Source organism: Vipera ursinii (genome assembly GCF_947247035.1).
Source record: "Vipera ursinii genome assembly, chromosome: 3".
Classification (NCBI taxonomy): Eukaryota; Metazoa; Chordata; class Lepidosauria; order Squamata; family Viperidae; genus Vipera; species Vipera ursinii.
The window spans coordinates 124,094,657-124,109,948 of NC_139516.1; the positions used below are offsets into that span (position 1 = coordinate 124,094,657).

General features: G+C 40.6%; 1 protein-coding gene across 1 annotated transcript in view; it reads right to left on the bottom strand.

Moving 5' to 3' along the window:
- Positions 1 to 7,510: 7,510 nt before the first annotated feature.
- Positions 7,511 to 15,292, bottom strand: part of ICE1 (interactor of little elongation complex ELL subunit 1) — a 46,729-nt gene continuing 38,947 nt past the window's right edge. Inside the window, exons 18-20 of the mRNA XM_083359119.1 lie at positions 14,726 to 14,832; positions 11,038 to 11,136; positions 7,511 to 8,810 (exon numbers count right to left, since the gene is read on the bottom strand). Of these exons, the coding sequence (XP_083215245.1) occupies positions 8,614 to 8,810; positions 11,038 to 11,136; positions 14,726 to 14,832 (403 nt within the window). The 3' untranslated portion in view covers positions 7,511 to 8,613. The remainder of the gene's footprint in view (positions 8,811 to 11,037; positions 11,137 to 14,725; positions 14,833 to 15,292) is intronic.

Here is a 15,292-nt window from a genome sequence, read left to right on the forward strand (position 1 = left end):
TTGAGTGCAGCCAGCACTTAAGGAAGAAAAAAAAAGGCAGCCTCCCAAATGGCTTCATTCATAAGTAAAGGAATGTTACAGGCAAAATCCATTCAGGAGAAAAATATTTCAAAATCCCTTGCAGCAAAACTTACAGCTAACAATAGCAGAGCAATAGAAGCTAACACGAGACATCAGCCATCAGCCAAATAGAAATTGCCAAACACTCCTTAAGAACACATAGCCCCCATTGCACAAATCCCAGAACTTCAAAGTCACAAAAGCATATAAGAATCCTTCCACTCTCCATCTCCATCCCTCCCTGCCTCACCTCCAGCTGATGCTACCTTTCTTCATTCCTCCTGGAGGGCAACCCCTCCTCTGCTGCATTTCTTGCCTGTTTTTTCCTGCCAGCCACAGCAGTTGTAGATCAGCTCATGGCCTGCCTGCTTGGCCTGCTTGATCTCCTCTCCTCTCCCCCCCTCCTCCTTCCCCTTCGGTGCAGCTAAAGCTGACTCCCACCTCCACCCAAAGCAGCTTCTTTTTCTCTCCTTCTCCAGCCGAAACTGCCTCCTTTTATAGCCTCTCCTGTCTCCGCCCCTCTCTCCTTCTTTCTCATGGGGGAGGGTGAGCCAGAAGTGAGCCTGGGGCCTTTGCCTCGCTCCAGCCACTCTGCAGCTCCAGAGGACTCCCTCAGAGTAAGTCCTTGCCTGCACTGGCTCTTTCCCTCCCCCACTACGCTTGGCTAGGCAGGGCTGCATACCACTTGCCACTCTTTAATGTACCACAAGTGGTACGCGTACCACTGGTTGAAAAGCCCTGAGCTACGACACACCCATGTCTGATGCCTGCTGCTTTCTGAAGTAGTTATAGCTTTCATGTGATCACCAAGGGTCGTCCTATGTGGCATGCATTACATTATTGCAGGGGTAGGCAACCTCGGCTCTTTTATGACTCGTGGATTTCAACTCCCAGAATTCCTGAGCCAGCTAAGGGAGTTGAAGTCCATGAGTCATAAAAGAGCCGAGGTTGCCTACCCCTGCACTAGTCCAATTGAGAGATGACTGTCTGAAGCCCTTCCAGTCCAGGAATAGGCACAAATGATGGATACAATAAACATGTGTATAAATCATAAAAAGATCTCACTGGGGATGAGATGGTTTTCAGTGTCAAGCATAGCAATAGCAATGTTCTGCTGCATTGTATTGTAAAGTCATAGTATCGGAACACCCTAATCAGACTGAAAGGCAGTAAAATATGGTTCATTTGTAATAAATTGATTAGAATGATAGATTGGAGGATAGACAACCAAGAGTTAAATCCTCTCATCCATGACATTCATTGAATGACCTTGAAACAGAAGGCTTTCTCAACAAATCTTATACTCCTTCACCCTCAAGAGTAGTGTCAGATCCAAGTAATCAAAAGATAGCATCTGCAAATACAGGTTCAAGCAACATTCCCTTGTCACATTGTTTTTTTTGGGGGGGGGTGTCTTATTTCCTGTCTGTGAAATTCATGCCTCTATTTTAATCAGTTTTTTTCTGCCTTTTTTGGTACAATTTGGATCAAATCTTACTTAAATCCCATTTTCTTTAGGTTGGTAACTATTTCAACTCTCTTTTCCAATTCTCTTTTGCATCTTTCATGAGGCTACATACTTGAATTTCTCAATTCTTTCTCACACTGTATCCTTAACAAATCAGATGAGCTTGCCTTTGGCTAAATTTCCTATGTTGGGTTTTTGCAGTGTGGAAGACCCCTTTCCTCCCTCAAAAACCCTGAACACAGTTCACAAGTGCCCTCTGCTGGTACAAAGTATAAATTTGGGGGCTCTGAGGTTAGAGAGAAAAACATGGAAGTGAACTAGTTCATATAGTGCATATAGGAAAATGTCCTGTTTTCTGATGAAATATATGATCTTTATTAACTAGAAGCTTGGCAATTACTTTGACATTTCATTGGCATCACCTCTTAGCCACACAATTGGATCAGTCAATTTAAGGCTTTTACAGCCCACAGATAAGATAATCTTTATTGTCATTTTTTACTGGGGGCACAACGGCACACATTAAAAATGAAATTTAGTTGCCCGCTCTCAAAAGTGAAACATACATGACACACACTTAAAACATACTATATACAACATATGTATAGACCCACACCCCTACCTATACATAACAATAAAATATTAAATACTGTCCATCTTGAATATATAACAGAGAAATTTATTACCCCATCATCTTTTCTGTTTTAAGTAATTCTGCTTGACTATCTCTTGATTACAGTTTTTGTAATCAAGGCCTTTGTCTGAACAAATGCTGCTATGTAGTAACATTGCTGATTTGTAATAACACTGTTAAATATTGTTTTGTTTTTGTTATTTTGTCGCTTGAGCCCTCTGGTCTTACTGTCTTTGAGCTCAACCAGCAGCTCAGCTGTTGATTGAGGGTCTAGCATGGGAAGATGTTCTAATGATTATAGGATCTGTCTGGCTTAATGCAATTCATTGCCTGAGCTGTAGTGGCACAATGGTTACGAATGCAGTATCACAGGCTAACTCTGACTATTGCCAGGAGTTCGATCCTGACCGGTTCAAGGTTCCATCCTTCTGAGGTCAGTAAAATGAGGACCCAGATTGTTGGGGGCAATATGCTGACTCTGAGATAGCTGTAAAAGCAGTATAAAACTCTAGGTGCTATTGCTTATGGCTGTTCCTTGTAATTCTTCTTTCCTGCTCTAATCTTTTATCTGAGGCTGAGTCTACATTTCTATGCTCTATCTATTGCCTACTGGAAAGTGTGAGGGGCCATGTAGAATGGACTTTGTAATATTCACAATATGGGTTTTGTAGTACTGTTACACTGGCTAAGTAACTTGGGTTTTCTTGTATTTTAATTTGCCTTATTTCTCTTTTTTTTCTTTTTAAAATGTATTGTTAATAATTGGCCGCAAACCATTTGCTATGGCCAAGCAAGAAGAATGTAAAAAACCTTTCTTCTAGAAACCAGGATCTTTCAGAAATATTTGGTACATTGTAAATAAACATTTTTGAGCCCAGCGCTGGGATAGTGCTGAGAATTTTTTTCCCCTTGCAAATGTTTATTTTACTTTTATTCAGAATACAACACTCTTTCCAATCCTTATGCTTACATATTATTGAATGTTGAATTTTTGATGATGGGATTGGACAGATGATTTATTCTAAACCAGGGGTAGGCAATCTCGGCTCTTTTATGATTCATGGACTTCAACTCCGAGAATTCCTGAGTCAGCTATGCTGACTCAGGAATTCTGGGAGTTGAAGTCCATGAGTCATAAAAGAGCCGAGGTTGCCTACCCCTGTTCTAAACCAATCAACTTTTACTTTGAAGTCTCTTTGTTATGCAAACTACAAAGATAAATGTAAGCCATGTTCCAGGTTCCTTCCGCTAAAGGGAATCCTTTATAATTGAAATGTTTTCAATCACAAATTAAACAATCTTCCTTGTCTCTATTGCCTAATTGGGGTCCAGCACACTGAGGCATGCACCTTTCAAGTCACACTTGGCTTTCAATACCTGTCATTTAACAAATAAAGCGATTCTGATGGTAGGTGATTTATTTCTATATCTATAATATAGGTGAAATACTACCAAGTTATCTACTTAATCAAACCCTATTAAATCAATAAATAGCAATGCTATCATGTTTCCCTGAAAATAAGACCAGGCCTTATTTTTTTTCCTCCAAGAGGCACCAAGACTTATTTTCATGTTTGTTTGTTTTTGTGTGTGTGTGTGTGGGTCTTTTCCACTCTGGCTCAGACAGCTGCACCCAGCTGGCTTAGTTCCTCTACGGCTGAAGGAGCAGCTTCATTCTGCAGGTGAGAATGGAGCTTTGGCCTGCATTTCGCAGTCAGGCCTTTCCAGAAGGCCTTTGCAGCTGATAACCGAGCTATGGGTTCAATCCATAGCTCGGTTCTTGGCTGCAGAGGCCTTCCGGAAAGGCCTGACTGTGAAATACAGGCTGGGGGACGCTGCAGAAGTGGGCCAGCAAGGAGTGGCTTGGCTGCGAGGTAAATGGGTGTGGGGCACGTGGGGCAGCTCCATCGCCACACCCTGCCCTAGCTTGATTTGTAGGTGTGTGCCTTGTCCCCAAACTAGGGATTATTTTTGGGGTAGTACTTATATTAGGCCCACCCCCCAAAATCAAGCTAGGGCTTATTTTTGGGGTAGGTTCTACTTGGAAACATAGTAATGCTACAACTTGTTGATTTATTTATTTGTTTATTATTAAGTGTGTTTGCTGCTCATCTCTTTGCAATATGATTTAAGTCACACAATGACTTCATACACACAGGTAAGGGAAAGATCTAAATCAAAATCCAACCATGAGGTCAGCATCTGTGGGTTATAATACTCATCACAGCATAATGCCGATTACCTACTTCCTTCTTAACTCTGCCTCCTAGCTGGGAAATAGGCTTGGAAAGATTGTAGATTTTAAACTTAGCAGTTTGCCTACTGGTGGTCACGTTGGTGGCCTACTGGTTAGCAGTTAGCCTACTGGTGGCCACCTTCCCTTGGCTGACACTTCCCAGGTCCCTTGCATCTGTGCATCTTTATATTATGCTCTTGACTTTCGCAATTTAGGATTCAGCTGCTTCTTCATTTCTACTTTTCTTTTGAACTTAGTGAGACTGGAAGCTGAAATTCTGTTTCAAGGGTGATTATTCCATTCAGGCTAAGCCCAAAGAGGAGTATGATTGTGGAGCTGATAGAAGCCAGGGAGAGGAATAGGCCCATTGGGAGTTTTGAATTCAAATTCAAATACTTTATTTGACCAAGTGTGATTAGGCACACAGGGAAATTGTCTCCGGTGCTGAAGATCTTAGTTTATATGCAAAGCATCATCATCATCATCATGATGCAGAATAGTGGTGGAAGATACCTTGGAGGTCTTCTAGCCCAACCCTCCAACACCCTGCTCAAGCAGAGAACCCTGTACCATTTCAGACAAGTGATTGTCCAGTCTCTTCTTAAAAACCTCCACTGATGAAGAACCCACAATGTCTGAAGGCAAGCTGTTCCACTGGTTAACTGTCCTGTTAGAAAGTTTCTCCTTAATTCCAGGTTGTGTCTCTCCTTGATTAGCATATGCAAAGCAACAGAATCATTATCATCATCCCAAGAAAAAGGGGAGTAAAGAAGGTAAGAAGGATAAATAATACTACAGCCAAGACTACGTAGACATTAGATAGCCCTGTGAGAATTAAGTGTTCAGCAGTGATGTCATGAAAGAAAAAAAGTTTCTGTCTAGTTGTTTTGGCATGGAATACCCTATATCCGCATCCCAAGGGGAGGAGTTGAAACAGTTTATGTCCAGGATGTCAGGGGTCAACAGATATCTTCTCAAACCTCCTTCTGACCTGTGCAATATACTGGTCTTCTATGGAAGGCAGACTGGTTGCTATTGTTCTTTCTAGTCTTACAGTCTTATCTTTTGGATTCTGTACCTATCCCATTTAGTTGCTGTACCAAACCAGACAGTTATAGAAGTACAAACCAGACAGTATAGAACAGGGATCTTCAAACTTGGCCCTTCTATGACTTGTGGACTTCAACTCACAGAATTCCTCAGCCAGTCACGCGTGCCTGGAGAGGAATTCTGGGAATTGAAGTCCACAAGTCATAAAAGGGCCATGTTTGAAGACCCCTGGTATAGAAGTACAAATGACAGACTCAGCAGTTCCTCCATAAAACTGTATCAACAGTTTCTAAGTAACTATTATCACTTGCAAAATCAATCTGCTTCCTTTCTAAAATCCTGCACCTTCTATGGCTCACTCTGTGCCATGGACCATAAATTGTACCTGGTAAGGTAGTGTTGCACTTCCATTTTTGTTGTGTTACTTTTTAATGCAAGACTATCGATCCACTGGTATTCATTCATTCATTCTTGGGGAAAACCTATTGATCCAGTGGTACGATTTATTTCTATGTTTGACTTACTGGCCACTCCAATTGCTGATGACTCTGAGTGGTGTACCTCACATTTTTTAAAATCAGCGTAACAATGTAAGAATACAAAATAAAATCAAAACTGTATCAACATATATAAAAGTTGTTGCAGAATTACTTTTTCCATTTTATGGTTGCAAAATGCAACAAACATCTCTTGTCACTTGGTTATATAAAATCCCTTGATGGGAAAGGGGAGAAAACAGATTAAGAGAACTGAATTCAGGGATCAACACATTGGTGATTTTTTTTGCTTCGAGATATCCAACGCAGGTCTTGGATTTCTGCCTTTGGATGAGGGGCATGTCAGTGGAGAATAAAAATAAAAAATTCTCTCTGAGCAGCCAAAGGTTGAAGGGAAAGCAGAAGCAAATCTCTGATGCATACTCAAAGGTTGACGGGAAGCTTTTTGAAATGTTATGGAAGCAGTCTGAGCTAGGGACTGCTAAAGTACAAAAACAAAAGGAATGAATTGAAATGGCTGCAAGATGTCATGCTGAGATCACTTGTCATCCATCTCTTTATGCAAACAAAAAAAATTGCACAACCTCTCTTAGAAAACTTGAAGCCAGGAGCCCTGATGAACATGAAGAGATGTTTATCTACAGACCTTCTGCCCCCACTGACGGCCAAGTAGGGAATGCTGCCACCGTTTTTTTTTTCTGATAAAGAACAGAAAGAATTTAAAAGTATGAAAACATATTTGAAATGTATGTTTTGAACTGAAAGGAACTGTTCCAATCATACTGCAATTGTTCAAACTACACCAAAGGTGTTATGGGCTCAAAACAATCTTGTTTCAAATTCTATTCAGACTCTTCCACAAAAGTCTAAGAACATTTTCAGTGAGATACAAACCACCTTTCTAAATTGAAAGCCTTTGCATAGTTCTAAGAGAAAAATCCATTTTAAAAGAAACCTCCCAGTTAAGAACTATTTTTCACAAATAGCACTCCAGAATCAGGAATAAATCACAATGGACTATCTTGAGGCTCTGGTTGAGTTAGACTGGACTAATAAATGAACGGTGGCCTTTGCACAAACTACGCAAACAACATTTAAAGAAGGGTATTTGATCAAGCATAAAGCATTGTCAAAATGTTGAATAATTTATTGCATTTTGTCACTTCCTAAATTATTCCTCGTTACTTCTGTTCACATTTTCTCTCATTATTCCACAGATTCATGAATCTACCTTGCAGCTTTAAAAACAACAACCAAGGAATAAAGAAAAAGGGGTAATAATGTTATTCTCATAAAGGCAGTTTTAGCCCTTCTGTAGTGGTATTACTGCTGCTACTAATTCGAAATCCTATTGTAAAAAAGGATCAATTTCCCCACTATAGTTTTATTTAAAACACGGTTACTTAGGACATTTGCTAATTAATGATCTTTTGATGCTGACATTCACAGTGCGATTAGTTTTAACTTTTTAAAATTTTTTAGATTCCTTGGACTGATGTATAATTGGTTGAGTGTTAGATGCTTCAAGTACATTCAAAAGCAGAGATTGAGTAATTCATTATCAATTACTGAAATATTTATTGAGACAAAAAAATAATACTTTTTTCATGTGCAGGAAAGGAAATGTTCTCTATATTCAAATTTGGACAGTAGTTTTATGATTTTATGCTTTGGCAGTTAGGACTAGCAACACTTGGCATGGAAACTATGCAACTATAAAAGACACAAACCATATTTATTAGGAAAAAGAGTTTATACTTTTATATATAACTGAAAATAAGTAAAACATCATTGAATAGTGCAAGTGTCTTTCTTTCCAATTTCTATATACAGATAATAAAATTCCCAAACTGGAACAAAGTGAAATGTGAAACACATTATTTGAATATAACATATATACAAATTCTCATAGAGAAGTCTTCTCAATCGTCTATATAATGTGGATGTTAAATATTGCAGGAAATACATTATGGCTCCTTTAAATAATTAAAAGGACGGCGGCTATTGCTAGCATTTTTTTTTAAAGTCATGCTTTGGTCAAGATTAAGAAATTTACAGTAGAAGCAAATCTATTTTTAATGTAGTTAAAGTTGAGAGGTACATCACTTCCCATGGCACAAATATCCCTCTTTTGTCCCAGTACTGTTTTCTAGTGAGAAAATAGGTGGTATTTTGAAACACCGGGGATTTACTGAATCCGTTTAAAGAAAGAAGCGGGACAAATGTGCACACTATTAGGAATAGCCTTCTTTAACATATTCAATTCTCTGAAGTTAGCATGCTAATCAATGGACAAATGGACAAACCCACTTTGCTTAAAAAAGGTTTCAACTAATTTCCAATGAAGGCAATTTGGAGACCTTTTGGCATATAAAAGCCTATGACTCCCAATTTGGAAGACCGTATCTAAGAGAACACTTCTATTGCCATAAATGATTTTGTTTTCCGATTTAAAGAGAGCTAGTACACAAGACAATTTGCCTTTTCTCTCCTAGTATATAAGGATAGACTCATCTGCAACGCAACCTATTTCAGGCTACATGGGCCAAGATGTTCTGAATGCACCTAAGAAAAAGTTCCTATGTTCTGCTGTCTCTCAAAGGCCTCTCTTGCTTTGAAGAAACTTCTTTCAGAGGAGCTGCCTCCATTTTCAATTGGAAACATGATGCTAATGAACATTCTTCCGTTCTTCTGTGCACGTTAGCAGATGGTTGACTTCAGTTATGCCATTTAGAACAGCAGAGGGAAGGTCGATGGGGCTTAGTGCTTTCCATGCATGGATGGCCTCCAGGATTTTTGATGGATTGCTAGGCCCCAAATCAAAGAGGGCATATGTGGCTGCTAACTGGACACCCCAGGCCACATCTGGAAAAGATGGAAATATAACAATCAATAGTAACCTTGAGCAAAAGGAATTTTAAACCACTGGGGCAACATGCAACTATTCACATAAATATTGGTCCTGCTACCAGGATTCCAAAGTAGGACCACTATCCTAGGACTTGTGGGACGTTCAAGCCTGATGAGGAATGAGGTGATTCAGGATAACCTTTTTTTACTTGCACACTATAGAATGGACATCTTGTAACTTGCAAGATCTTGCAAGTCCAACTTCTCTTCCGAGAGCTGGGTCTCTTAATACGCATGCTGGAAATTTAGTGTGCTAGAAAAAATAGGGAGTTTTGCACCTTGTTCCAAAAACCAGAACTTTGCACGCTCTGCGGATATTTCCATAGTGTGGGTGTATGTATACCCGTACACATCAACATACAAAATGCCTAGTGTGAAATGAAATCTGGTATGAAATCTTTGACATGAAGTTTCATTTAGGAAGGAATGAGTATAAAGGGCATTATGCGACGCCTTCTGTAAAGCTTTGATGACCCGGCTCTTCCCCCAAGTCCTGGGAGAAGAAACTGTATGATCTGGCGACAGGTTTTTGTTGTTTTTACTGTTCTGAAAGTGTTCAGTTTTACAGTTTTATTATGGTGTTTATCTTTGGTATGCTTTCAGTTGGCAGCCGCTCACGGTTGGTTGTAAGATGCAACGGCTATATAAATGTTTTAAATAAATAAATAAAATTGACACCAGGAAAGCCAGTAAGGATCACTCAACTGGATTGGAATATATAAAGGTAACTGTAAACTGTAACTTATATCTTGTACTTCTAGTAAGAAACTCCCATTTGCAAAAAGCCCTGGACAAGCAGGGCTTCCCTCACTCAACAGGAAACAACTTGTTGGGAGGCTTTGTTTTTTGGATCTTGCTGGGAACAGAGTTAGAACAGGTTAGAAAATATTATTTCCCCCAGATTTTAATAAGGTAAATCATATGCAGACATATATTTCATTTTTAATGTACTTGAGCCTTTGCCCAACTTTTTGCAGCTGAAGCTCAGTCTCCATTCAGAGAACTATACCCATTGTCCCTTTGCTCTAAGCCAGGGGTAGGCAAGCTTGGCTCTTTTGTGACTCATGGACTTCAACTCCCAGAATTCCTGAGCCAGGTTGCCTACCTCTGCTCTAAGCCTTCTTCTCTGAGCCCTACATCGAACTGTGTTTCCTTTGCTGCTGTTTCCTAATTAAATACATACCAGTTTCAGCAGGTATATTTGGTGTCACTTTGTGGCCTTGGGATGATATGACTCAATAAGCTTAAACCCCGGAGATGCACCATCGGTTATTGACTTTAAGCTGCCCATGTGCTTTTCAATTAGATTATTTTTGGTTTTGCTTTTTTGAGTCCCTGCTTGGTGCCAGAGAGAAACATGGCAGCCTGAGCTGCCTTGTCTGGTTGGAGAAAGCTTGTGGGATTGAGTAAACACTCTCCAGCAGTCTTCTGGGAATAACCAGCTGTTTGCTGCTGCTGCTGTGTTTCACCATCCTCATTCGCATTTTCACTTTATCCTCTGTCAATTCATTCGTTTATCCAGCTTTCCATTTTTCTCCTCTCTACAACACTGTTCAATTTCTTAAGTTTCCTTAAAACTATTTTTTTTTCATTTCCCCACCCCAACGCCTCCTACTGTATTAATTTCTCTTTCATTTTCTCTGCTGGCCTTTTTTTCTTGTCTTTTACCATTTGAACAGTGCCCTCCCCCTACCAAATTCTATGTAGCTAGCTCTTTCTTATGACAAACATATTGTATGTATTCATGTTACAGGTAACATTGCTTTCAGCACAGCACAGATGAGAATCTAGCCCCCAAACCGGTTATGTGATTCTTGTGTAGGCCTACTGTTATATTTTATTTATTTTATTTATTTAGATTTATATACCGCCCTTTCCCGAAGGACTCAGGGCGGTTTACAGGATATTTAAAAGAAAATCAATACAAAAGTTAAAACAAATTAAAAAAGTTTAAATGAAACCCTGAGAAAAAATAAAAACCCAGTTAAAATTAAAAATTTAAAAATTCTCAGCCTGGGCCAGAGAGCTCGAAGAGCCAGGTCTTCAGGTCCCGGCGGAATGAACGGAGGTCATATCCCAATCCAACTCATTTTCCGAATCTCCTTACTTAAAGGAAAAACCACTTACCGGGGTGGCTGATGGACAATTCATTTTTGCTAACTACAATACATAAGATTATTACCTTTTTCTTTTGCGTGCTGGAGAAAGATTCCAATAACAGAACTGATATTTTCCACAGCAAGAAAAAATCCTTCTCTCAGACCTATTTGTCCTAGACGACCTATAAAGTGTCAAAAGAAAGAAGTAACTGAAATTTATTTCTCAATTATCTGCTCAACCTGCCTTATATACACCGTGTGCACAATTACTAGGCAAGTTGTATTTTGGAGGGTTAATTTTCTTATTGAACAACTACAGTGCTCTCGGTCAATCCAAAATGTTAATAAACCTCAAACCTGAATATTTAAGGAAGTAGAAGTGAGGTTTTGGCTTTCTTAGGAGAATATCTATGTGCGCACAATTATTGGGCAAATATTAGTGTGCAGAATTATGCAACTACCGTATATTTTGGACCATAAGACGCACCTGACCATAAGACGCACCCAGTTTTTAGAGCAGGAAAACAAGAAAAAAAATATTCTGAACCAAATAGTATCAGTATACTAAAACAGGGCTTTTCAACTTTTTCATCCATTGTACCACTTTTAGGACAAGGCAATGTCCGAGTACCACCAGTCGCCCAGCAAAGTGTCAAAAACTTGACACCCCCCCCAAAAAAGGAAAAAAAATGATAAAGTACAGGTAGTCCTCGACTTACAACGATTTACTTAGTGACTGTTCAAAGTTACGATGGCACTGAAAAAAGCAACTTATGACCATTTTTCACACTTATGACCGTTGCAGCATCCCCAGGGTCATGTGATTTACATTTGGATGCTTGGCAATCGATTCATATTTATGATGGTCACATTGCTCCAGGGTCATGTGATCGCCTTTTGCAACCTTCTGACAAGCAAAGTTAGTGGGGAAACCAGATTCACTTAACAATCATGTTACTAATTTAATTTCTCTCTCTCCTTCTCTTTCTCTCCCTCTCTCCCCCTCCCTCTTTCTTTCTCCCTCTCTCCCTCTCCTTTCTATTTTTCTATTTTCCTCTATTTCTCTCTTTCTCTCCCTCTATTTCCCTCCCTTTTTCTCCCTCTCTCTCCCTCTTTATTTTTCTCTTTCCCTCTATTTCTCCCTCTCCCTTTCTCTCCCTTTTCCCCTTTCTCTCTCTCCCTATTTCTCTCTCCTTTCTCCTTCTCTCTCTCTCCCTCTTTCTCTCCCTATCTTTCTCTCTCTCTCCTTTCTCTCTCTCTATTTCTCTCTTCCTCCCTCTCCCATTGTCCCTTCCTTCCTTCTCTCCCTCTTTGTCCTTTCCTGTCTGTGTTAGAGCAGTACCCACGGAGGCGGCCCTGCAGCCCGGCTTTCTCTTGCAGAAAGCAAGCTGAAACAGAGCGAGGGAGATTGCCAGGAATGCGATCTCGCACGGTTTCAGTTTCCCTTGCTACAAGAGAAAGCAGGCTGAAAGAGAACGAGGGAGGTTGCAGCAGTGCGAGATCGCGTTCCTGGCAATCTCCCTCGCTCCGTTTCAGCCTGCTTTCTTTTGTAGCAAGGGAAACTGAAACCGAGCGAGGGAGATTGCAGGAGCGTGAGATCGGCGTTTCTCAGCACGTGTCGATTTGTGCTCCTGGCAATCTCCCTTGCTTTCCACATGCGGAGGTTGGGGCTGGCCATACCGATCACCTTCGGACCATAAGACGAAAAATACGGTAAATGAAAAATGAAAATTTGCCCATCTCACTTGTTTATTTGCATCCGTTAAAGTGAGAATAATAAACCAACAACTCAAAATGTACAAATAAACATTTCTGACATTTAAAAAAAAATCAGTGACCAATATAGCCACCCTTATTTTCAATAACAGTCATAAGCCTTCCATTCATGGAGTCTTATCAGTTTCTTGATCTGTTGACGATTTTGTGCAGCAGCAATCACAGCCTCCCAGATACTGCTCAGAGAGGTGTACTGTTTTCCTTCACCATAAATCTCCCATTTAAGGGCCCACAAGTTCTCAATAGGTCAGGTGAGGAAGAGAGCCATGGAACAAAGTCCCGCATAAAAATCATGGTCTTCTTGAAAGATGCAGACTTTTTCCTGTACCACTGTTTGAAGAAAGTGTCTTCTAAAAACTGGCAGCAGGTTTGGGAGGTGATTTTGAGTCCATCTTCAACCCGAAAAGGTCCAACTAGCTGATCTTTAATAATACCAGCCCATATCAGTACCCCACCTCCACCATGCTGGCATCTGAGTCGAAGTGGAGCTCTGTGCCCGTTACTGATATGACAGCACTGGAGGATAATGGGTTCCTGGTAGCTTCACGTTTGGGATTCTTCTCAACTCTTTGGCTGTTAATGTGTGTCTTTTTTTCTCAACACGTTTCTTGCGACCCTGATGACTATTTGCAACTAAATGTTTGATGGTTCTGTGATCACACCCCAATATCTTAGCAATTTCAAGAGTGCTGCATCCCTCTGACAATTTTTTAGTTTTCAGAGTCAGTTAACTCTTTTCTTGGCCCATTTTGCCTGAGGAAAAGAAGCCGCCTAATAATTATGCACACCTTGATATAGGGTGTTGATCTCCTTAGGCCACACCCTCCCTCATTACACAAATACACATCCCCTGATATGCTTATATCCACTAAGCATTCAGGTTTATACAGCTTGGAGGTGGAAAATATGCATGACAACGATAATAGGGTCAAAATACTCACTTGCCTAATAATTGTGCACACAGTGTAGTTATACTGCTGTAGGTTGCAGTTGGGGGCTTATGTAACTGAATGGTCGCACATGGTACCATAGATGAGATGCTGAAATGGTATTCTGTTTAAAAAAGTCCCATTTCCAAGTCCCCCCCCCCCCCGATAGTTTAGGCCAGGGGTAGGCAACCTTGGCACTTTTATGACTCGCGGACTTCAACTCCCAGAATTCCTGAGTCAGCCATGCTGGCTCAGGAATTCTGGGAGTTGAAGTCCACGAGTCACAAAAGAGCCGAGGTTGCCTACCCCTGGTTTAGGCAAACTACAGCTCATAAAGTGTTGACGTGGCTGTGAGTCTGCCAGGGAAAATGGCAGGGGAACAGGTGTGCTAGCTTAATAGTGCGCCAGTCATGCAAAATAACACAGAAGATCCAATGAGGGTCTATTTCTTCCTTTTCCTCTCATGACTGACCTGCTTTGCCTTTCCTCCTTGGATGTTCTCCTGAGCACATACTTCCTTTTTGGTGCTATGAAAGTCAGAGGCAAGAAACAAGAGGAAAGAGACACCCCCCTCCCACCAAAAAAAAAAAAAAGGAATTGGCAGAAAGGAGTTCTGCAAATGAGGACCTTTTTGCACTTAGTTTGCCTTTGAAAAAAATGGAACTTTTGTTGGAAAGGAACAGAACTTGTATCATCTATCAAATCTGAGCACAAACCCCGAGTTCACTCATCCTGGATATCCCTCAAGATCAATGAGAACTGTGCAACTAAAACACACACACACACGTACACACACACGTACACACATACACACAAAAAAGCGTGGTGGTGGTGAACTTTAATATATTCAGTCTTTGGAATCTAAGGACCATTCTATCATTATTAAAGATAGGGAAAAAAGACTATTACCTCTACTCCTTAATACTAGGAAATTGTATTAAGGATACAGAAATCAGCATCACCTAAAGCTGATTACGGTATTTCGTCAGTTCTCCTAAGGAGGGGTAGATAGAAGGGGAAGGTGTTCAAGAGCCTGACAGCTGCAGTGAAAACCTCACACGCTCACCGATCAGTCTCAGCACAGTTGCAATGATTATATCCGAAGAGGAGGAAGAGCTTCCATTGCCATTCCTGTTCTTTATCCAATTATCCATGATTGGCCACAGCTCTTTGCTATGGAACAAAACGGAGAATTATAGGCGCATTCTTGTTCAAAGCTAGCACGGCCTGCCAAATTCTTCTGACAAAAAAGACAAAAAAGCTTTGGCTTGAGATAATTTAAGCTACCGCTAGCGTGAAACAGTAAGCCTTCCCCACCTCACTTCATCCTCCCTGCTGTTAGGCATCTAACACAGAGCCAAGATGTTAGAAAGCCTCTCTGTTCCATTCCTTCCTTTTAACATACAGTCAAGTTACACTGGCTGATGTTCATGTTGTCTGGGGCCGTAACGGTAGATGGCCTTCCATTCTTAGCAGTGGGCAAAATGGAATTGAAGAGTTTGCCACTTGAGGTCTGGAGTGAACTGTTGAGGTGCACAATAAAGGGAACATTCCTCCAAAGCCTTTGTACATCTTCACTTCAATAAAAAGGTTGGCATCTGCAACTAGCTGCTTGCCTGCCACAGGTGGGAAG